The following is a 23,943-nucleotide window of genomic DNA, read 5'->3' as shown; positions in this document are numbered from 1 at the left end:
TTTAAACAGCAATGTTACAGTTAATTTACAGACAAAACGGTGCCAAATAAAACTAGCTGGCTGGTGGAGTTAAGTTTTGGCTGTTAATATTAGAGTAGACACCATTACTTGCAGAAGATCTATCATTGTTCACCCTTTTATAGAATAGGACATAAGCTGCAGCTGACTTCACGTCTTCTTCATTGATAGGCGATATGTGGCTGTCATCGAAGTTGTACCACCTGTTTTCGTCCAGAAGCTGCAAAACGAAATGAGTGCAACTTAGAAAAGTTACCACCTTGTGGATTCAATTAGATCTTACATCATAATCAAATCATGATTTTGAGCTTTCATGGGAATATGATTGAAGGCATCAATTAAGCAATCAGTGAAGCATCGAAAATACGAAAATGACATGTGAGAGTATAAAGGACAGGGCAAACCTTAATGTGCGCTGTGTAATGTCCACTACCCATGCCGCCATAATGATTTGTCAGGGCATAGAGTTCATATATCTGACGCCGTGTGTTGTTCTTGTTCGCAACATAATTTGTCAAATCGAAGTCATGAATGGGAAAATTTACAAATGTGTCAAGCTTGTGCTTCATCGACCTACTGTAGGAAATCTTTTCAAGTGAATAACAAGAACTTCTGGAAGCCTCCAAAGGTCCAGTTTCTTGCTTGTCTGGCGCCTCTCCTTGCACTGAGGACAGTACCTTCATCAGGCATGCATAACCATGTTAGATACAATACAACCAGAATACTATTCTCACAAACATATTAAAGACTTTAGTCTCATGAGTATATAAAATATTCATAGTTAGTGGTGGTACAAAGCAACAGATACGAGGAAAAAAGCTCACCACATGTCCTCAGGTACCAAAGGCTCCTCGCGTAGAAAAGCTTCCAAGCAAGTGTACAATGAGAGAGGTTCATAACGAGCTTTCTTGCTAACATGCACATGCTTACAAACTTCTGGAAGATTTTCTATGTGTTTGGTATCGTAGCTTGCCAGAAGCTTCTGAGACCAGTCAACAAATACAAGAATTGACATGGAGGATAATGATAATTTGACCACCTTATCATCACCAACAGTGAAGTCGATGCAAGTATTATTTTCGTCAACCAGCTGCAGTGGAAGCTTCTCTGACAGCATTGGTTTAGAACTTCCACCATCTCCTTTTGTTGGATCGGCTATACTAGAATCTGTATGGGATTCATTTGAAGCCACACCTGAAGCATTGCTCGGGGTCATAGCACCTGAACCTTTTGTTCTTAACATCGGTGAGAGCATAGTATGAACTATCTGTTGTATGTCACTTCTAGTTATAGTATCATCACAGGATATTGGTGAAACAAGAGGAGTTCCATAAGGTTTCCACCCAACAGGGCTCTGGGCATTTCCTGTACCCCTGTCAGCAAGAACAAAGACAAGGAAGGGCAGGGTATTAATCAAAAGAAATAGCAAATACAGAAGGCTACATTACATTGAATAATAAGAAATAGTTATTGAACAAAATAATTTAATAAAGGAAACATATCTATCCTAATTCTTAGTATGTTAATTAAGCGTACATACTGTTCTTCCCGCCGGTGTATCAGTTGTAGGAACTTTGTTTTCTTCAAAACTTTTGGAATCTTGTAAGCGGTAAGGTGGTCATCTTCTTTTATGGTAGATAATAATATCATCGGATTTTCCAAGAATCGGTAAATCAAGTGGCCTCTTATCTGTGACAGCAAATAAATACATCAGTTACCAATACATGTACATACATTCTGTGATGCCACCATGTAGTTTACTTTACCAACCTCTGCAAGCAGAAGTTTCTCATTAAATTGCAAAGAACAAGCATTACTGAGTGCTTGGATCAAATCTCTGCAACGCCCGTGCTAATTTATGTACGATTTGTCACCCCTATAATTTATGTACTACCACTAGATGTTGTTATTTAGTGCTAAATCTTTATACAAAAACGAGCATTGTTAAGATTTGATTATTTTCCTATGCATGGAATCCTCGTATTAGTACATTTTTATTATAATGTCATTTTGTGAAAAAAATAGGACGAAATCACAAGGAATTAACAAAATACTACGTGCAGTATAATTTATCTCTGCAGCTAATCTATAGAAATACTCTGACTATTTAAGAGCAGACAGAGGCGGCGGTTAATTTACTTATGATCTGATTTTTAGGGGATTAATTGAATTTATTTGCTATGGGCTATTAATTTTTTTAATGTTGAATTCGAGAACTAATAATAGACCCTATAAAATTAATATATAAAACTGTATTTTTTGTTATTTTTTTAAAATCTACGTAAAATTCAAATCGAGTTAATTAATGATGGAGCAAGTATAAAATATTCGGAAGTGGTAAGACTACTCCCTATTCAGTCCAAAATAATAATTGGGCTGAGGCGGCCCTTTAACGAAGACCGATTGGGGTCCGCCCACCTTTTTCTCCATTTTCGATGAAATTTCTTCGCTTTGCCAAAAAAAACATTTCTGATAAACAGTGAACTCTGTTTTATTTTGGCCGATCAATTTATCATCTCTTTATTCTTCTCTCTCTACTCTAGGTTTGAAGACTCTTCCCGTCAATGGAAAACAACGGCCAAGCAGCTGGTATGTAAGAGGAATTCCACTAAATCCGACTCTCCATAGCTACACTCTCGTTGAATTTTCTGTATTTCTAGGTGTAGTTGGTTATTTCATTCATTTTTTGTTGGTACTATTTACAATTAATTTGAATGACCAAAGATCATTAATCCGTTGAATTTGCTGCGTCTTATTAATAGTTCATATCCCGTATAGTTGATTGTGCTGCTGGCTGGAAACTTTCAATTAGTAGCTCGATCGCACACAGGCAAAACAAATTCCTTATGTTTATAGATTCAATTGGTGTAGGGCTTTTGTTGTATATTCATTCATCTCAATCCTCGAAGCCGTGATTTTTCTCAGTATACAATAATTTAGGGAATTCTGCCAATATGTTTAAAGTCAAGACTAAATTCTGTCATAGATAATCTGTGTGTAACGTGGCTAAATCCTGGTGCAGCTAGCGGTCCTCCTCCAAAACCATGGGAAAAGCAGGATCTTCTTCTGGTCCTGCACCGTTTAGGCCACCCTCTGCTGGAAATACGAGCGAAGTCGTAGAAGCTTCTGGGACAGCTCAACCTGGTGAAGTTGTTTCGACTACCAATATAAATGTTATAAGAAATACAGTTAATTCAGTTGGCCAGCCTGTCCCTTCCAGGGACAGCAACAGACGTACGGGAGCACTTATGGAGGTACTGATGGATTCTTCTTTTTAAACGAGCAGAAAAATGGCTATAGTGGGGTGTGTACATGCCTGCCCCTTTTTGAGTGCTATCCAAATGAAACTCCGGTCTATGTATCAAGATCATTTTCAGAACCTATAGTATTTGGCACATTAACATAGTCACATTGATAAAAAGGAAAAGCTGCCCATATAAAATATGGACGCTTGACTTCCATGAAGGATAGGCACTTTTATGTGGAAAAGCTACACATTAACTGGAGAAGGTATCTAATGTGGATGCACATGTAAACTAGACTTCCATGAAATATGGGAGCTGAAATGCAACATATGTTTCTTTATCATAAATATGTTTCTGTATTAATTTATGGTGTAATATACTATGTTTCTGTTTGATTACGTTACTATGCGATAACATTTGTTTTTTTTCTTATTCAGGTTATGGTACGGGTGTAAACTATAACTCTGGATATGGAGGTGGGATGTACGGTTCTTCGTATGGGGGACTTGGAGGGGGTGTGGGTGTTGGTGGTGGGATGTATGGTAATAGCATGTATAGAGGTGGTCACAGTGGACTTTATGGGGGTGGTAGCATGTATGGAGGAGGAATGTATGGTGGCGGTTTGGGGGGTGGTTTGGGAGGTCCTATGGGGGGCTATGGAATGGGCATGGGGGGGGGGGGGGGGGCTTAGGGTGAACAGGATCCAAACAATCCGTATGGACCACCTTCTCAACTACCAGGCTTCTGGATTTCGCTAATGCGGGTGGTGAGCTAAAAGCATCCTTTTCCTTCTTTCTTATCTTGTTTAGTTCAAAAGGGATTGTCATCATATCATAGTTGTCTTGAACTGGTTCTTAAAAATCTAATGATAATTAATGAATTAGTGTGAATTTATTTTATGTTGTGATTTGCAGTCGTGTCAAAAGAACCCCACCCCTAACCACATTCCGAAAATTTATAGAACTCATCAAGACATTCTATTAGTAGCATGAAAATTATCACATTATTGAACATTCCTTTTTTATGTACATCAACCTCTGAGCTAAGCCAAACAACAATTCCAGTGATTTATAGCTGTTCACTTAATCTAGCTTACGAAAACATTGAAATTTTGATTTTATTCTAGCAACTTTTACACTCATTTCTCACTAGCACCCTATTTGAACCTTTATGCTTAATTTGTTTGACAATGGCAGATGTCAGGAGTAGTTAATTTCTTTGGGAGGGTGGCAATCTTGATCGACCAGAATACTCAGGCTTTCCATATGTTCATGTCCGCCCTTCTTCGGGTATCTGCCTCCAGCCTACCACCCATGTCCATTTCAGTGTCAAAACTTGAGACAGAAAATTTGAATTAGAAAGAAATATTATTATTTTGAGCTCAAAATGTGTTCCCATGCATGAAATCCTCAATGGTTCTGCACTTCTGCAGCTCTTTGATAGGTCCGGAATGCTATATGGAGAGCTAGCAAGGTTTGCTCTTAGAATGTTAGGAGTCCGAACAAAACCCAAAAGAGCTCATCCACCAGGCGCTGAAGGTCTACATCGAGGGTTTGCTCTTAGAATGTTAGGAGTCCGAACAAAACCCAAAAGAGCCAGGAAACCAGAACTACATCGAGGGCCCCAAGGCTGCTCCAAGCGGTGGTTGGGATAGCGTGTGGGGTGATGATAGGTAATGCATCAATACATAAATGAGATTTTTGGTTCTAAATCTGCACCGAAGATGCAATGCGTAAGAAAGAGGATGCTGTTTCCTCGGAAAAATACCGGTTCTCAGCAGAATTACAATCCCCTTGTGATAGCTCCTCCTATCCTTTTTTCATAATCTGGCTCCACAGTTGTAAAACATTAAAAAAGCAAATACTGTTGTGTTTGAATTATGCTAGCATATAGTTGAATGTGTTATTGCACTTGTAAAAGTCGAAAATTTTGTTGTGACTATTGACCTTCAATGGGCTATTTTATGGAATTTGATGTAGTTTTTGAGATAAGTTCTTTCATGTTAAATGTCTTGAGAACAATAGCTTTTAGGTCTCTCTGAAAAAAGGCCATTTCATCTTATCATCTCAGGTTTAAAAGTATTCTCTTTAATTCAAAGATTCATTTCACAGTGTTAGTGAAGCAATCATTTTTCTTTCTGTTGATGGCTCATAAATATCATTAGCTATAACAATGTGAATAAACAAAATGCAGTGATTTCAACATTAACTGAATCTTTGTTGGGAATGGAATCAACAAGCAAAGCTGTTTAATAACTTAATGCGAAGTGCACTGCTGAAACATTATTTGCAAGTGCAATCAAACTATGAAAGAGGCAAAATACGCAAGGGTCTATTCTACATTACACACGACATATGCCCCTTCTGCAGAATACACAAAAGCAGCCTATCCGAGGTTGAAACAAGCAGATGACACCTTGCACAATGTGTTCTTACTCTGTTCCGGTGATCTTCTTCTTTACTTCTTCGATGTCTTCCACCAGCTCCTTTCTGCTTGACTGCGAAACACAATAAGCTTTCTCAAAAATCACAGACTTTGCGAAGAAAAGATTTTTGCTCCACATGGTGTTTCATTTATCATCTAACTGTTTAATATATACTCGTACAATTCTAGTTTCTATTTCAAGTTAGGAATGCTCGAATTAGGAAGGAAATTGCAGGATAAATGAGTCATTTATGTGAACCGAGGCATTATAATTGTTGAGAAGTAATTTGGAAATAGGTTAGTTGCTCAAAAATTTAAAAACCTTTACACCAAATTGCAAATTCAACACAACTTTTAAACTACACAAATATACAAATTTGATTAGCTTATAGGTTGTTTCAGATTTGCAATTTGGTGTGTAGGTCGTGACGTGACTTGTGATTTCTGGTGCAATCGATCCTTTTGAAATTGTACCTTGAAAAGAAGGTAGCGGTACACAAACCATCCGGTGTATCCAAGTCCAACAAGCTCCAAGATCTTTGGAAGCTGCAACAATTGATGAGAGAAACAGTCAGAAAAAAAATAATAGAGTAGCTTGCTATATATAAAGATAAGCAGACACACAGATTTAAGATTTCAAAAAGAACCTACTAAAGGGACTGAGTTGACAGCACCAACGACGACCGAAGCCAACCAAATGGCCACTATTGCGCCACCGCCATAGGTGAGTACAGTGGACTTGTTTTCAATGGCGTCCCACTGCAGTACGAGAGAAAGGGTATGTTAAGCAGTCAAGCAAGAAAGGAACTCCAGGCGAGTAGGCAATTGCAATCAAGAGGCGAAGTATTACAAATGCTAGAAGCTTGATCCACTAATTTGGGAGTAATATTACCTTTTCCTTTAGATCAGCAAACAGCTCATTAGAGTCGAGCGACGACTCGTCTGATGAAGAAGCCTTGACCAGGACACCCGGATACCTCGTGGTCCCTGTTTGTATGCAAAAACCAATCATGTAACGCAGAATATCAAGATCCATCGAGCTCAAAGTTTAATCGGGAAACTTCACCTAGTTAACTAACACAAACAAAATCGCGAGCACGAGTTTACTTGTAAGACTAAAAGCAAACAATATCTCCACCAGTCATCATACACTGCAATCGACGACTTACACAAGAAGTCTCCTAACGGCAAGGATCAAGTCCTTTAAAGCACATGAATGAATGAATGCATACACTAGTAATCATGAGTTTAAGAGTTCAAAAACTAGAACTGAAGCAAAAACAACATATCAAGGTCTAGAATTCAAGAATCCAAGTTTTCTTCATTTCCTCTCTCTCTCAACATATATCTATTTCATTAAAAACTAACAATGTAACTCCAACCCCAATATCCAAAATGACAAGTCAACTGAAGTACAACAAAACCGCAACTATTGCCCCCAAACTCACCATGTAACTCTCTCTCTCCAAACTTCATAACAAACTACTAACATCCAACTCGAACCCCAAAATCCAATTTGAAGTGTCAATTGATCAAGGGTCTATCTGAATATCTCTAAACATCATACACACAAGCATACTCAAAAGTAATAAGGGTACCTTTGAGCTGTCTGAGCTGAGGGGAGTAAAGAGATTGGCGGTTGGGCAAGGGGGAGAGGACCGCGCCGAGTTTGGAGACGGGTAGGCGGTGGATGAAGACGACGGCGGCCGCCGTAGAAGTGGATGCTGCCGCTGCCATTCCTTGGCCGAGAAGCCTTTAATTCAGCAAAAATTCAATTAATGGGTTGTGGAGTTAAAGCAATTTCTCGTTCTATCTCTTCGGATTGAGGAAAATTTCGGATTTTTGTTGCGAAATTTGGGACCGAATTGTTATGCTATCCACAATATCTCAGGTCAATGCTCCGATTATTTGAGCTGCTGACACGTGGAGGACTGCATCTTTTTTATTGGTCGATTCCCTATCTTGAAAATCTATTTTATTTTTTGTTTTGGGTTTCAAATCCTTGAACTGCACAAACAAATTATTTTATGTGTATAATCTCGTGCTTTTTTTTTCTTTCTCAATACTAAAAATGTGACATTTCAAGTTGGAAAAATAATATAAACACGTAAAAAATGTGAAATAGAAAACAATATTCGATGTTAAATATAGAAAAAAGTGTAAATATCTATACTGTGGAAAGAGTAAATATATAATGTTGATTTTTCACTATAAAATTTTTAAATGTTACTAATTCGTACATTTATAAATATAGCTCATTAATAAAATCTATGTTAATGGATCTAAACAATAACGTTACATAAATATATTGGCCCAAGTTTCTAAATGGGCCTAGGATTATGAAGAACTCGCAGTTATAGGTTGAATTGGCCCGGTTCAATGAAATTTTACATGCACTACTTTTTATTTCGGAAGTCCAATTAGTTATTGCATCCTTTCATTTATAAAAAAAGAAGTAAACAAATTGACTTCTTAAACCTAGCTAAATAGATAGTATTAATAATTTAAATTTCAGATTATATATTGATCGATGACATATTTCAAGCTCGATGACATATTTCAAGCCTAAGATATAAATCAATCTGTCCTACTACTACATCTATACATATATGAAGGGGGAGTTTTGCCATTATTTACAAAACTGCCATTTTAATTTAAAAAATAAAAATTTAATAGAATTAGTTTTTGTTAATAAATTTGTCCATCTTCATTGGCCAGTTTCAGAAAATTATCATAATCTTAATTAAGCTAACGTTGCATTATTTAAAAGGTCAATTTAATCAATCAACATTATTTGAAAGGTCTAAACAATTACTACTATTGATTTAAGTTTTAATACTGGACATACTAAAAGTCAGTGTGGGAAGAATACCAAAAGATATAAAGATCTTCTATAAATTCCAATGTAATTGTGAGAATTACCACATTCAGCAGGCCGAGAAGATCAACACATACACCAAGTTTTGTTTATTTGAGTGCTACAAAAGCAGTGTGAAGGAAGCATAGATGAAGGAGGAAGAGAGAAAAGCGGGGAGAATGTAGGGGCGCTGGTTTCTTATTATTCTAACCCTAGAGATTGTATTTATATCATTAGGTTGTTGATTGTTGGAGGAGAAATGAACAAATAAGATTCTTGGAGCTTAAATATTTTTGTTTTCAAGTCCAACATCATAATGAGTTTTATCTTGTACTATAGATGACAAAAAATTGTGTTGATGATAGTTTTTTTGTATTATGTATTTTAGGTACAAAATTGTAGGAGTATATTATTGATGGATTAGTGATTAACTTAAAAGTAAAGACATATTTAGTTATCGATTAATTACAAGCAAAATAATATATTTTTGATGTGTTTACAATTTGTTTTAGGTATCCAAAATGTTTTAATTAATATTCATGAGTTTATTTAATAAGTGATTTTTTTTCTGTGCATAATTATTTTTGATGTCGTATGGAGTACTACATTTTGGAATAAATACAATGTGTCATGTATAGCATTGTTTTTATTTTATTTAATTAATTTATAATTTTAATTATTGGTTTGAAAATATTTTAGTCCGTTCATAGCACGGGAGTGTATAAAAAATAAAATATTAACTGATAATTATATCTATATCTATAACTTCAATAGTGTAGTGTATAATTGTAAATTACACGACAAGTGGCTTCTGAAAAATTCGTTACCGGCTAAATGGTATTAAGTTACCAAGGAAAGTCAATTACTTATTATTGTATTTCATTCCACCTTTGTATATTTATGGAAATACCATTTTAGTTGAAAATTAATACGATTAAAGATAAAATGGCTGATTAAACATATGATTAAATGTAAAACGTGTGATTAGGAGAATTCTAATAGTAACTAATAACGTATTTCTTTAATAAATGGAAGACAATGATCGTGGAATTAAATTTAATTCAATAAAACCTAATAACATGAGTAGTGGTTGAACTTCTACATACATTTGGTTCAGATTCAAAAAAATTCATCGAGAAAATTTCTATGCCATTTTATTACTATAATAAATTAAATTGGAATCACTAAGAGTCAATAGAAAAGAATATAAAAGGAATTAGAATGCCAAAAGCTACTAAATTTTCTATAAATACCAGTTCTGTTAATTAAAATTTTAATGACCGTGGTGGAAAAAAAGTGTCGTGTTGCTGCCTCAGACGTGCTATCGTCGTCATGAACTGAAGGTTTCGCAGAGACGGTCTAGCAAATGCATATTTCAATATGCATAATAATATTTTTTTTGTTTTTATGATAATTAGGCCAAGCGGAAGTGAGAAAGTTTATGAAAATTAATACTAATACATATCTCCATATAATTGAGATGAAGGTAACGGTTTAGATCTAGGGTTCAATGTTTAGCGTTTAGGGTTTATGATTAATGGTTTAGTGTTCAAGTGTATCAAGCCATTCTAATTGATCTCAAATCTAGAAGCTAATAGGGTTCAGGGTTTAGTATTTATGGTTTAGAGTTCAAAGTTTAGTGTTTATGGTTTAGGATTCAAATGTGTCGATCGAGCCACTCTTATTGATCCAACACTCTCTTTTTATATATGTATAGATTTGCACAAAATTTTAAAAAAAAAACAGAATTAGGTCATGTTTTTTTAATTAAAATTGCACTTTCTTGATATGAGCATATAATCAGATTTATAGCCAAGATTCAGGTAAAAAAAATCTACTATCAGTGAGGATTATCAAGTAGGCCGACCCAATGTAATATATCAAATACAGATCTAAAACCCCCAAAATAGAATAAGTGATCAACAAAGTAAAATTGAAATGGGACGGGGGGAGAATTTTATTGATATTTGTTCATTTGTTGGTCATGATGAGTATATTTTAAAGTTAAGGGTTTAGGATTTAGGTTTCAAGGTTTGGGTTTTTAGTATATAGGGTCACTATATTGCAATGAAATGAAGCTCGATTAGGAAGTGTCTCACCAGTGCAATCTTAAATTATTGCAACGTAAACTTGCTCCTGCAGTTATAACTCAACGATTAATTCATATTTTCACAGAATTAAAAAGTGATTTAACTTTAAGTCTGATATTGAAATGTCAAGACAGTTTATTAAAACGTCAACACAAATATGTGTTGAAATTTTAATGTGATCGTATTGACATTTTAAAGAAAAGTTAGTATTTAAACGCACTCTTGTGGCCATGTGGGGTTAATGTGATTGAAAAAGTATAATCCAAAGTAAGAGAACGTCGAATATTCTTTTGTTTATTATTTCACAAATTTTATTTCGCATAATGAAATAAATATGAAGAAATTAAAATGACCCGTGCATCGCACGGGCGTGATACATTATTCTAAAAGGTTGGTTTAAATAAAAAGAAATATTTGGTAATTAACAATTTAAAATACAAAAATGAAAATGGGAGATGGGAAATTGGTAAGAGCATCTCTAGTGGTCGGCGGACAAGCAATAGCCCAGCCATGCCACATCAGCAGCACTAAATTCCTCCTGCCACATCAGCTGGACTAGCAACTGGACAAGCAATAGCTCAGCCATAGCCTTGCCACATCATCAGCACTAAAAACAAATTATTAAACAATCATACAAAATACAGAATTAAATTTACGACACATATACGGGAAAATTCTCTAATAATATTAAAATTTTAAAAATACATTAATTAAAAAAGTAAAAAAAAGTTACATTACTTAAAAAAAATCCTAATCCACGCACGGTCCCGCCCCTTCCGGCGCCGCCCCACTCCTCGCCGTCGTCGCCGCTATCCGGGACCCCCAAATCTGCGGCATCTGAGCCCGCGTCAGAGCCCCCCACCTGTGCCGCGCCGGGATTCAAATCCTGTCGCATAGTCACGAGCACGACATGAAAAAAATCTTCTCCTCGGGGTCAGTTGCATTCTTCCATTGATCTATGACCTTGATCATCTGAGCCCGCGCTTGTTGACGCGCCAAGAAGACGAGGTCGGCTGTCGAGCTGCCAACAGGGGGGATGCCGACTGGACCTCCTGGGACCTCTGGCGAGGGCATTGCGCCCGTCTTTGAACAACCGAACGAGTGCGACGAGTAAACGAGGGAGGGGACGGGGTCTCCTGAGCATTTTCGGGGAGGTCGTGGGAACCGCCGCTGCTACCTCCGGCGTAATCACCTGAATAGTTCAGGCGCTGCTTCTTCGGCCAGCCCGCGTCGACACTTGCCCGAAACTTCTCGGAGTCCATTAGCACCTCGTAGCAGTTCCAGTAGGTGAAGTCTTTGTAAAGCCCGGGCAGGGGGAACTCGTTCTACGCCAGCCTCCTACAGTCGTCGTCAGTTTGGCCGCTGGACTTCATTCGGAGGGCGTTGGTGTACAAGCCCGAAAATCGGGACACCCCAGACCGGATTCGGTCCCACCCCTTCCGGCACTCCTCCCCGCTGTGTGGCCTCCCCTCTAGGCAAAATGCCTTGTAGGTTGCTGCTATTTTAGCCCACAAGTTAACGATCCTCTGATTGTTCGAGGCGAGAGGGTCATCGCAAACACTCACCCACGCCTTGGACAGCGCGACGTTCTCCGCGTCTGTCCACTTTCTCCGTACCTCCGTCTGCGACGACTCACCGACCACCTTCTTTCCCTTCTTCTTCTTGGGCACGCCCCGACCCCGCTCCACGGGACTGTCCGGTGCCCCGAGATCTATACCCAACTCCTCTAAGGAGAAGGACTCAATCCCCTGGAATTGCGTATCCGCTGGGGTCGATGTGTGCGAAACAGCAGTACCAAAATCAAAGCTGAGGCGATAGACGTCAGAGCCCCCCGGCGTCCCCTGCCCCCACGGTGTACCCTGCGTCCCTTGCATCCCCGCCATCCCCTGCGTCCCATGCATCCCCGGGTACCCCGACGTCCTCTGCATCCCGGGTGCCCACCCCGGCATCATCGGCAACCCGTGATGCATCCCCGGTCCCCCCTGACCCCCCGGCATCCCCTGCCATCCCGGCATACCACCACCAGATGCCATCCCAGACATCATCTGCTGCCAAGGGTACATGTTGTTGTAGTACCCAGGCATCTGATTCCATCCACCTCCCACGGGGACCGTGTGAGTTTGAGACCCGCTCGACCCTAAAGTTGGCTCGTTGTTGAGATCCATTTCGCGTTGTTGATCTTGTACGGAAATTAAGATAGAAAGAGTACTCGTTAAAACAAGTGGTGCGAATGAAAATGTCGTGCAAATCGCGTATATATAGTGTTTCGAAAAAAGAAAAAATTGGCTCGCCGGTTCCTCGCCGATCGGGAGGCTGCAATAGCGGCGAGCGCCCAGGAATCGGCGTGCCCTTGCCGAAAACTCAGCGAGCCGCTCGCTAGCCGACCACTGAAGCGCCAAAAATCGGCGAGCCACTGGCGCTCGCTGAACGGCTCGCCGAACTATTGCAGCCGGCGAGCGCCAAATCGGCGAGAATTTCGGCGAGAGAACGCCGATTCCCTGGCGCTCGCCGATTCTCTCGCCGCTATTGCAGCCTCCCGATCGGTGAGGAACTGGCGCCCCAAATTTTTTAATTTTTTTTAATTTTTGAAACACTATATATACGCGATTTGCGCGACATTTTCATTCGCACCACTTGTTTTAACGAGTACTCTCTCTATCTTAATTTCTGTACAAGATCAACAACGTGAAATGGATCTCAACAACGAGCCAAATTCAGGGTCGAGCGGGTCGCAAACTCCCATGGTCCCCGTGGGAGGTGGATGGAATCAAATGCCCGGGTACTACAACAACATGTACCCTTGGCAGCAGATGATGCCCGGGATGGCATCTGGTGGTGGTATGCCAGGATGGCAGGGGGCGCCGGGGGGTCAGGGGGGACCGGGGATGCATCCCGGGATGACGATGATGCCGGGGGGTCAGGGGGGACCGGGGATGCATCCCGGGATGACGATGATGCCCGGGGGTCAGGGGGACCGGGGATGCATCCCGGGATGCCGATGATGTCGGGGTGGGCACCCGGGATGCAGGCGACGCCGGGGTACCCGGCGATGGCGGGGATGGCGGGGATGCAGGGGACGCAGGGTACACTGTGGGGGCAGGGGACGCCGGGGGGCTCTGACGTCTATCGCCCCAGCTTTGATTTTGGTACTGCTGCTTCGCACACATCGACCCCAGCGGAGACGCAGTTCGAGGGGATTGATACCTTCTCCTTAGATGAGTTGGGTATATATCTCAGGGCACCGGACACTCCCGTGGGGCGGGGTCGGGGCGCGCCCAAGAATAAGAAGGGGAAGAAGGTGGTCGGCGAGTCGTCGCAGTCGGAGGTACGGAGGAAGTGGACAGACGCGGAGAACGTCGCGCTGTCCAAGGCATGGGTGAGTGTTTGCGATGACCCCCTCGCCTCGAACAATCAAAGGATCGTTAACTTGTGGGCTAAAATAGCAGCAGCCTACCAGGCATTTTGCCCAAAGGGGAGGCCACGCAGCGGGGAGGAGTGCCGGAAGGGGTTGGACATAATCCGGTCTGGGGTCTCCCGATTTTCGGGCTTGTACACCAACGCCCTCCGAATGAAGTCCAGCGGTCAAACTGACGACGACTGCAGGAGGCTGGCGGAGAAAGAGTTCCCCCAGCCCGGGCTTTACAAGGACTTCAACTACTGGAACTGCTACGAGGTGCTAATGGACACCGAGAAGTTTCGGGCAGGTGTCGATGCGGGCTGGTCGAAGAAGCAGCGTCTGAACTATTCAGGTGATTATGCCAGAGGTAGCAGCGGCGGTTCCCACGACCTCCCCGAAGATGCTAAGGAGACCCCGTCCCCTCCCTCATTTACTCGCCGCACTCGCCTGGTTGGTCAAAGACGGGCGCAACCCCCTCGCCAGAGGTCCCAGGAGGTCCATTCGGCATCCCCCTGTTGGCAGCTTGACAGCCGACCTCGTCTTCTTGGCGCGTCAACAAGCACGGACTCAGATGATCAAGGTCATAGATCAATGGAAGAATGCAACTGACCCCGAGGAGAAGAGTTTTTTTCACGCCGTGCTCGTGAGTATGCGACAGGATTTGAATCCCGGCGCGGCACAGGTCGGGGGCTCTGACGCGGGCTCAGATGCCGCAGATTTGGGGGTCCCGGATAGCGGCGACGACGGCGAGGAGTGAGGCGGCGGCGGAGGGGTGGACCCGTGCGTGGATTAGGATTTTTTTTAAGTAATGTAATCTTTTTTAAGTTTTTTTAATTAAGGTTTTTTTTTAAAATTTAATATTATTAGAGAATTTTTCCGTATATGTGTCGTAAATTTAATTCTGTATTTTGTATGATTGTTTAATTATTTGTTTTTAGTGCTGATGATGTGGCAAGACTATGGCTGTGCTATTGCTTGTCCAGTTGCTTGTGCTGCTGATGTAACAAGAGTAATTTAGTGTTGCTGATGTGACATGACTGAGCTGATGTGACAAGAGGAATTTAGTGCTGCTGATGTGACAAGAGGAATTTAGTACTGAGCTATTGATTGTCCGCTAACCGCTACAGATGCTCTTACGAGAGTGGCGGAAGCAAAAAGCAGCGACAAGGGGAGTGCATGTGGTGTCGGCGTGGAGCTGTCGGAATCTTAAATACAACCTCTCTTCCCCACACATATCCTTTCTCCTTTCCCAAACATTCTCTCTCTCTCTAGGGATTCGCCTTCACCTCGCTCGCTACCAATGGTCTGAGCTTCCGCTCAATAATCTGCCGGCGCCGCAATTTGTGATCAGGTGAGCTTAGTTCTTCATTTCTACCCGTTTTGGTCCACTGATTCGGCCTATGCTTGCAGATCAAGCACAGTTTGTTTAGCATCTAAGTCGATTTTCGATTTTAGTGATGAATGCTCTGCGATTTCGATAGTTTTTAGTTATTGAGCTGCTGCATTCGTCGGTTTGACTTGATTCTGGTGAATTATTGTTTTGCGCTCTGATTTTGTTCAATTGCTTTGCTTTGATCTGAGTTTTCAGTTTAATTGCTTTGATCATAGTTTTCAAATCAATTCCTTTTTCTCGCTCCTATTGTTTTAGGGTTCTTTCATCGTTAAATCTTGTTGGTGGCGTAAGATTTTTTCTTCTATTTTGACAATAGATTATTTGTTTGATTGATCTAATCAATCTTGAATTACGTCAACATTCACGCCTCTCTCTCTGTTGTTCATTTCTACGAATCTTTATTCTGTTTAAACTCTCAAGTCAACTCATGTCATCTACTAGACTACTACTAAAGAAGAATATTTTGCCACCATTTTGTTTCTTAAACGAGCAAACAACCATGGTTTGTTTATTTATGAGCTGTAATTTGCAGTGTTTCTATGTCATGGAAGACAGCATAACAACTTCTACTCCAATGGACACGACAGCCTCAAAGATACAGCAGCTTCAGAAAGCATTTGCAGAGCTTGAAAGCCATCGGGCCGTTACTCTCAACTTGAAATGGAAACAGCTCGAGGAGCATTTTCACGGGCTTCAGAAATCATTGAAAAGACGCTTCACTGAGCTGGAAGAACAGGAAAAGGAATTCGATACCAAGATAGTTGAATCTAAAGAGATGTTGGAGAAGCGTAAAGCAGCTGTTGTGGCCAAAGAGCAAACATCCCTTGAGAAGCTTCAAGAGAAGAGAGATGCCGCACTTTCTGCAATTGTCACTGCTTTGGGGAAGCATGACAACCCACTCTCTTCGGGTCCAGGAGTCTTAACTAGGGAAAACAAAGTTGAAGCACCATGTCTGGAGGATAAAGCTACCAATGTGTTAGTTTCTATGGGACGCATTAATAATACTGTTCATAACATGAGTGCATTGGTTAAGTCTTACCCCGGGCTTGTGAAATTGTGCCAAGACATGAATTCGGAAGGACTCCTTAAGTTTATATCTGACAACCGGAAGGATCTTGTTACTTTGAAAGAGGAAATCCCCTTTGCTCTGCGCGCTGCACATGACCCAGCCTCTCTAGTTCTGGATTCACTTAAAGGGTTCTATGGTGCAGATATGGTGAATTCGGATGCTAAAAAGGATTCAAACCTCATTGGCCTTCGCCGTACCTGTATCATGCTAATGGAGTGCCTCAGCAGTTTAATCTTAGGTCTGGACTCGGTTTCTGGCATTATCTCTGAAAGTGCTAAGGAACGAGCAAAAGCTATTGCTGAAAGATGGAAACCAAAGTTAGATTACCTTGATATTGATGCCAGCAATGGCAATTCATTGGAGGCTCATGCCTTTCTACAGCTGTTGGCTACATTTGGCATTAATTCTGATTTTGATCAGGCTTGCTTGTCAAAACTAATACCCATGGTTTCGCGCCGTCGCCAAACAGCTGAATTATGCCGCTATCTTGGCTTGTCAGACAAAATGCCAGGTTGGTTACTCTAACCAGGCAGATTTAGGTTGTTGTTATAATTAGGCTCTTGATCTTCTTTCCTATGTTTATCTCCACAAAGTTAACGTGTTTTGGTACACACGTATACAAGCATATGCGTATTTATGTCATCAAATTTACTGTATGCGGGCATGCCCATCTTCTTGTTGCTACCTAAGACACCCATTCTTGTGAATATCTGCAATTCACGACCATTTTACTGTCTGATCAGGTGTGATCGATGTGTTAGTGAAGAATGGAAGACAGATTGATGCTGTCAATCTAGCTTTTGCATTCGAGCTCACTGATCAGTTTTCACCTAGTTCATTGTTGAAATTATACTTGTCCGAGGCCAAGAAAATGCCGTCGCCTGCTAAACCTGGAAATACATCACCCGGTGTGTCTGCACAGGTATGATTATGATTTGGGGTAGTTTCTGGTAGCTCTAAAATCAAACTACAGAGTTTTACATGATCTAAATTTGTAGTTTTTGAGGCTGATTCATGATTCCCTTTTGACTCCTCACTTCCAGAATGATGTGAATGAGAAGGAGCTGACTGCACTTAAAGCAGTAATCAAGTGCATCGAAGATCATAAGCTCGAGCAGCAATTCCCAGTGGAACCGCTCCAGAAACAGATGATTGAAATAGAGAAAGCAAAGGCAGACAAGAAACGGGCTACAGAAGTTGCGAAACCACAGTCCAAAAGACCCCGCGCCAACGGCGCTAGTCACGTGCCTCGAGCTGCAAATGCTGCGAGCGACAAGAATTTCTACGGCGGGATGACTGAGAGGTACCCGCAGTACGTCTACGACACACCAGCGTATGCCTATGCTGCGCCGAACAACCACCATGTTCCATCTTATGGCACACCGGCTTATAGTTTCTCCCCCAGCAATGGCAACTTCTTCGGGAAGGCCTATCAGTATCACACAGCCTACTTGCACTAATCCGTAGAGATGCTGAGACTCATAAACATTTATATTAACTATTAGAGTTGACCCCCCTCAGTTTGTGCAATGCTCAACTTATCAGCATTAGTTAATATATTAAGAAATTGAAAAAAAGAAGAAAAAGATTTAGCCTTGTTAATTTCTAGCCTGTTGTTGTAAAAGCTAATATTAGAGCATCCGTAATGGCGTCTGTCCCGGCGGATATCTGACCGGCGTGTCGGACGTCCGCCTTTGTGCAAAGGTGACGCGGATACGGACGTCCGCTGCGGACACCGGAGTTACGCGGCGTTCTCGGGACGTCCATCATTGCGTTGACCCGAGGACGTCTCGATTATTTTATTATTTTTTATTATTGTGGGATGTCCGCCACTGTGCAGTGAGATGTCTTTGTGACGTGACAGTGCAGTGGAAAGTTCTTATGACGTGGCAGGAGGTGTTTTTGGGAAGTCTGCGGGAATGTTTGCCGGCTCATCTGCACCCACTGCGGATTCCCTTAGTGTCTTCTAATAGATGCACTGTTTCTTCTTCTTCTTTATTGTAGTGTGTTCAAAGTTAAAACTTCGAACTGATGCATCTCTTTTGGTTTTTGACAATTCCTTTTTTTTTGGTGGTTTATTACCGATTTGTATCTTGATATTTTTTTTTGTAGATGTATGCTTTTCTCTGACTTTCCCATCAAATGAATATACTACATAAAGATTCAAGAAATGCCACTTAAGCCCACATCCCAAATCCTGGCCCCAATATGGATAAGTGATAAGATTTGTTTGAACATAATCAACTCTCAGCCACCAGCAAAAGATGCTGCAATTTGTACATTATATATTTTTATGTTCTGAGTTATTATAAGCTTCCAATCAAGAGAGAGATCTAAGTGAGAAATGGCAGCTGCTGCTTCAACCATGGCCAGCCAACTCCAAAGCAATTTTGCGTATTCACTAACAAGAAAACTTTCCACTCCAAAGGTCATCTCTGGTGCTCCCTTTAGAGTGAGGAGAGCCAGTTCCTTCACAGTCAAGGCCATCCAGTCTGAAAAGGTCCTTCTCCATTCTCTATTTCATACTATTACTAGTAGTATCATGTTTCTTTAATGTCCATATAATATAATACTACTCCATAATATAATTCACTTTTTTTTTTTAATTTTAGAAATACGAGACATCTAAGTCATTACAAGTAAAGAGAGATAACAACACGTGAATGAGAGTAATAAAATAGAATCATGGGTCACAAACAGTTGATGATGAAGAAAGAGAATTGTTGATTGAGTTTTAGTTTAACCCTTTTATTGCAGCCCACATACCAAGTGATTCAACCAATTAACGGCGACCCATTCATCGGAAGTCTGGAGACACCTGTGACATCAAGCCCATTGGTGGCGTGGTACTTGTCCAACCTCCCCGCCTACCGGACAGCTGTGAACCCGCTGCTCCGTGGGGTGGAGGTTGGGCTGGCCCATGGGTTCCTCCTAGTGGGGCCTTTCGTGAAGGCGGGCCCGCTTAGGAACACCCCCTATGCGGGTGGGGCTGGCTCGTTGGCGGCAGCTGGACTAGTAGTGATCCTCAGCATCTGCCTCACCATTTATGGGATTGCGTCCTTCAAGGAGGGTGAGCCCTCAACGGCCCCCTCGCTGACCCTCACGGGACGGAAGAAGTCGCCCGATCAGCTGCAGACAGCTGACGGGTGGGCAAAGTTCACCGGTGGATTCTTCTTCGGTGGGATCTCCGGTGTCACTTGGGCTTACTTTTTGCTCTATGTTCTTGACCTTCCTTACTATGTTAAGTAACTTGGGAATGAATCAATGCATGTGTTGTTTTTTATGGGAATCAAGTTGTATATTTGATTATGACTCCGATGGATGTTTTATGATGCTTTCTTAGTTGTGTTGTGATTTGCTGATTTAGCTGCTAAAATGAATCCAATCCAATTGACCATAACTGTTGTTTTAATTGAAGACCAAATTGACAACTTTTTTTTTAAAGTCCAAACATATGCGCATCAGATTATTCAAATCTCCAACCCACTAAGACCATCCACAACGCGTCTCGCGCCGGGCTAGCGTCTCGTCTCGGAGAGACGAGACCCCCGCGAGACGCATTGCAGCGCCCATCTCGTCTCTATCTCGCGCCCGTCTCGTCGCGTAGCTCGTCTCGGCGAGACACGAGACGAGATGGCTCGTCACACGCCAGGGACACGTGGCACGTCCCCATGCGTGCATGACGCCCACTCGCTGGCCAGCGAGTGGGCGTCGTCACTGATGACGCAATAATTCGTTTTTTTTTTTTAAATCGAATTTTAATTAAATTTTTTTTTTCAAACGGTAATATTACCGTTAAATTTTTATTTTCATTTTTTAAAATTTTTAATTTTTTTTACTCTATAAATAATTCTATTTCATACTCATTTCAAACACAAACACACATCTATTCCTCTCAAATCCTCTCTATCACTCCAATTTCCATCTTCAATCAACTCAAACAAATGGATCATTTTGAGCAAATGCGTCAATTAATGGAACAATCACTCGAAGAAGATCGACGACGAGAGGCGGAGGAAGCCGCACCACCCCCACGACGCTCCCGGAAGTACATCAATCGGAACCGGGAGGAAGCCGCAGCACGGTTAGTACGCGACTACTTCTGCGATAACCCGATTTGGGGAGATACCTATTTCCGTCGCCGTTTCCGCATGCGGAAACCGCTATTTCTCCACATAGCGAATACTTTGGCGGCCAGGGAGGAGTTCTTCCGAGAAGGGTTCGACGCGGTCGGTCGTCCCAGCCACACGACGCTGCAGAAATGTACTGCAGCCATCCGGCAGCTTGCGACTGGACAAACGACCGACATATTCGACGAATACCTGCACATCGGAGACAGCACTGGGCGCTTGTGCTTGCTCAACTTCTGCAGAGGCGTCCGGGCAGCCTTCAGTGACGAATTTCTCCGGAGGCCAACCACGGAGGATTGTCAGTTCCTCCTCAACCTGCACGAACAAGTGCACGGATTCCCCGGGATGCTTGGCAGTGTCGATTGCATGCACTGGCAATGGAAGAATTGCCCGGTGGCTTGGAGGGGTTCCTACACGAGCGGCCACAAAGGCACCCACCCAACCGTTGTACTCGAGGCCGTTGCCGACTACAGACTTTGGATCTGGCACGCGTACTTCGGGGTCCCTGGCTCGAACAACGACGTAAACGTGCTCCAACAGTCCGACCTCTTTACCGAAGTTTTGGATGGTAAAGCGCCGGCCATCAACTTCGTCGCCAACAACCGGCGGTATAAAATGGGGTACTATCTCGCCGACGGCATCTACCCGAAGTGGCCGACCTTCATGAAGACGTGCGGCAGGCCAGCGAACCCAAAGCAGGCTCTTTTTACGCAGAAGCAGGAGGCTGCGCGCAAGGATGTGGGGAGGGCGTTCGGGGTTCTCCAAGCGCGCTTCAACATCATCAAAGCCCCGGCTCGTTCGTGGTTCATGGAGAGCATGGTCGACATCATGTATACGTGCATAATCTTGCACAACATGATTGTCCGAGACGAAGGACCCGATGCCGGAAATTGGTTCGACCCCGAATCCCCCGGAAGCTCAACCCCAAGTAGTCCGCCGCGAAGTGGAGCGCATCCATCTATACAAGAACGGTTGGCTATTCGGGCAAGGACACGCGACTCTAGCGCCCACACCCAACTCCAAGAGGATCTAATTGAGCACATTTGGGAAAATTTTGGCGTAGAAGATTAAATTATGTCATTTTTATTTTTTTAGAATTTTAATTATGTCTTCGTTTTTTTAATGTTAAGTTGTAATGTTGTTTTAATTTTAATAAAGTGTGTTTGTTTAAATTGAATTGGGTTTTAAAAAAAATTTATAAATTAAATTGAATGAATAGTAATTAAGAGACGGTATAGAGACGGTTAAGAGACGGAGCGTTGCAGGTTCCATCTCTTAGTTAAGAGATGGAGGAAAAAAGGACAGTGGAGCCCTCAAATAGTGCTCAAATAGTAGTTAAGAGACGGTTTAAGAGACGGTATAGAGACAGCGTTGTGGATGACCTAACTACACCAAAAATCGAGTTACAAACTGAGTTGTGTCTCGTCATCAAAGCTAGCAACGAAAGTTTGGGGCAATCATACTCAAACATGAAACATTAATTGTAAATTTAGCATAAAAGTTTTATATATTTTATATTAAAATATACCCACAATATCTTACAAATTAAAATACCAAGATATTAGTATTTTTTTTAGAGAATGTTGTGTTTAATAGTTTAAATAAAAAGATAAAAGTAATATATAAAAAGTATTATATAAAATAGGAAAATAAGAGACTTAATAAAGTGAAATAGTTTAAATATTTTATTTTATTTTATCATAAAAGACTTAATAAAGCAAAATAGATTAAATATTTTTGTCTTTTATTGTGTAAGTAATAGTAGTATGTGCCCACCAAAATGAAATACTACTACGAATCAATTGGTGTACGGCATGTAGGGATGTCAATCGGGCTGGCCCACCGGGTTTCGGGCCAACCCTACTCGGGTTGCGGGTCAATCGGGTGTGGGCTAATCGGGTTGGGATTTTTTCGGATTATAAAAGTTCAACCCTAACCCTAAACGCTCGGGTTTCGGGCTGGCCCATCGGGTTAATCGGGTCGCTACCGATAAAATTAACATGCGATTAATCCAATAAATAATGACGAAAATTAGTTATATTTATAAAATATAAATATTTAGTTATGATAAATTTGAGATTTATACTTAAACTCAAACACAAACATGATCAAATACTAATATTTGAGATTTGTGTAAAATAAAACATAAATTTAAATATTTTAAAGCATGTTTTAAAACATGTTTATAAATTTAAATATTTATTAATGAATTTGAAGTTTCTAATTTATTTATTTATTATTATATTAATAAAAATTTAATATATAATTTATATGTTTAATATAAAATTGAATGTTATTTTTTTAGTTACCTATATTATAAAAATAATCAATGAAATTGTCCAATTCGGAGTCAAACAAATAGAACAATAGAAATTTTATCAGGTTTTCGGGCCAGCCCATCGGGTTTTCGGGCCTGACCCTAACGGGTTGCGGGTTAATCGGGTGCGGGCTAATCGGGTTGTAATTTTATCGGGCTAGAAATTTTCAACCCTAACCCTATAAATTTGGCGGGTTATTCGGGTCAGCCCACGGGTTGCGGGCTGCATTGACATCCCTAACGGCATGTGAAATACTTACTTTATAGACCGAACTACATCAAATATCCCTAACGTTTCCGAAAGTTTCATTGCAGGCCCTTAACAAAAAAAATATCTCCACATAATCCCTTTCAGGGAGTCTATCACCAATGGGTTCGTTAGGCCACCCGCAACGCGTTACGCGGGTGGCTCGAAGCCCGTTCCTCCGTGACGAGACGCGCGCGGGATGCGTTGCGTCCCCAGCCCGCCGAGACACCCGTCTCTCCGAGACCGCCCGCGAGACGTCTCGCCACGCGCGCGCAATGTGGCGCGCTCCGGCGCCATGCGTGACGCCCACTCGCCGCCCCGCGAGTGGGTTTCGTCACGCTGACGCAATAAATCATTTTTTTAAAAAAATTAGAATTTAATAAAAAAATTTAGAAAAACGGTAATATTACCGTTTTTCGACCGTTTTCCTTTTTTATTTTTTATTTTTTTACTCTATAAATACTCATATTTCATCCTCATTTCACACACAAACACACATATATTCTTCTCAAATCATCTCTCTTTCAACTCCAATTTTCATCTCAAATCAACTCTTTTATTCTTCCCCCAAAGTTAATCGATCTAATTGATCCATTTGAGCAAATGCGTCGAATAATGGAAGAATCACTTGAAGAAGATCGACGCCGGGAGGCAGAGGAAGCCGCGCCGCCCCAAAGACGCTCCCGGACTTACATCCATCGTAACCGGGAGGAAGTCGCCGCAAGGTTAGTCCGCGACTACTTCTGCGATAACCCG

General features: G+C 41.5%; 3 protein-coding genes and 2 pseudogenes across 3 annotated transcripts; 3 read left to right on the top strand and 2 right to left on the bottom strand.

Annotated features, from left to right (window-relative positions):
* Positions 1-2,448, bottom strand: LOC121786986 (annotated as a pseudogene).
* A 134-nt stretch (positions 2,449-2,582) lies between these two features.
* Positions 2,583-5,254, top strand: LOC121786985 (annotated as a pseudogene).
* A 188-nt stretch (positions 5,255-5,442) lies between these two features.
* LOC121787899 (protein CURVATURE THYLAKOID 1A, chloroplastic-like) lies at positions 5,443-7,562 on the bottom strand. The gene is made up of 5 exons (XM_042186745.1): positions 7,286-7,562; positions 6,580-6,674; positions 6,339-6,446; positions 6,162-6,233; positions 5,443-5,760 (listed from the first exon to the last, which is right to left on the bottom strand). The coding sequence occupies exons 1-5, from the start codon at positions 7,422-7,424 to the stop codon at positions 5,695-5,697; spliced, it is 480 nt and encodes a 159-aa protein (XP_042042679.1). The 5' UTR covers positions 7,425-7,562; the 3' UTR covers positions 5,443-5,694.
* A 7,603-nt stretch (positions 7,563-15,165) lies between these two features.
* On the top strand, positions 15,166-18,095 carry LOC121787239 (FRIGIDA-like protein 3). The gene is made up of 4 exons (XM_042185921.1): positions 15,166-15,382; positions 15,957-17,004; positions 17,237-17,415; positions 17,537-18,095. The coding sequence occupies exons 2-4, from the start codon at positions 15,969-15,971 to the stop codon at positions 17,951-17,953; spliced, it is 1,632 nt and encodes a 543-aa protein (XP_042041855.1). The 5' UTR covers positions 15,166-15,382; positions 15,957-15,968; the 3' UTR covers positions 17,954-18,095.
* A 704-nt stretch (positions 18,096-18,799) lies between these two features.
* Positions 18,800-19,835, top strand: LOC121787241 (photosystem I reaction center subunit XI, chloroplastic-like). The gene is made up of 2 exons (XM_042185923.1): positions 18,800-18,993; positions 19,251-19,835. Exons 1-2 carry the CDS (start codon positions 18,838-18,840, stop codon positions 19,740-19,742), a joined length of 648 nt encoding a protein of 215 aa, XP_042041857.1. The 5' UTR covers positions 18,800-18,837; the 3' UTR covers positions 19,743-19,835.
* The last annotated feature ends 4,108 nt before the right edge of the window (positions 19,836-23,943 follow it).

This window comes from Salvia splendens, chromosome 22, assembly GCF_004379255.2.
Source record: "Salvia splendens isolate huo1 chromosome 22, SspV2, whole genome shotgun sequence".
NCBI classification, from domain to species: domain Eukaryota; kingdom Viridiplantae; phylum Streptophyta; class Magnoliopsida; order Lamiales; family Lamiaceae; genus Salvia; species Salvia splendens.
This window is presented reverse-complemented; position numbering and strand designations above follow the sequence as displayed.

What these genes read in the sequence shown, in the direction of transcription:
- LOC121787241 (XM_042185923.1), top strand. Translation starts at nt 18,838, where the DNA reads ATGGCAGCTGCTGCTTCAACCATGGCCAGCCAACTCCAAAGCAATTTT. An exon ending in AGGCCATCCAGTCTGAAAAG is followed by an intron (nt 18,994 to 19,250) that starts GTCCTTCTCCAT and finishes CTTTTATTGCAG; the next exon opens with CCCACATACCAAGTGATTCA.
- LOC121787899 (XM_042186745.1), bottom strand. Translation starts at nt 7,424, where the DNA reads ATGGCAGCGGCAGCATCCACTTCTACGGCGGCCGCCGTCGTCTTCATC. An exon ending in CTGTCAACTCAGTCCCTTTA is followed by an intron (nt 6,234 to 6,338) that starts GTAGGTTCTTTT and finishes CAATTGTTGCAG; the next exon opens with CTTCCAAAGATCTTGGAGCT. An exon ending in ACCGCTACCTTCTTTTCAAG is followed by an intron (nt 5,761 to 6,161) that starts GTACAATTTCAA and finishes TGTGTTTCGCAG; the next exon opens with TCAAGCAGAAAGGAGCTGGT.
- LOC121787239 (XM_042185921.1), top strand. Translation starts at nt 15,969, where the DNA reads ATGGAAGACAGCATAACAACTTCTACTCCAATGGACACGACAGCCTCA. An exon ending in CTTGTCAGACAAAATGCCAG is followed by an intron (nt 17,005 to 17,236) that starts GTTGGTTACTCT and finishes CTGTCTGATCAG; the next exon opens with GTGTGATCGATGTGTTAGTG. An exon ending in CACCCGGTGTGTCTGCACAG is followed by an intron (nt 17,416 to 17,536) that starts GTATGATTATGA and finishes CCTCACTTCCAG; the next exon opens with AATGATGTGAATGAGAAGGA.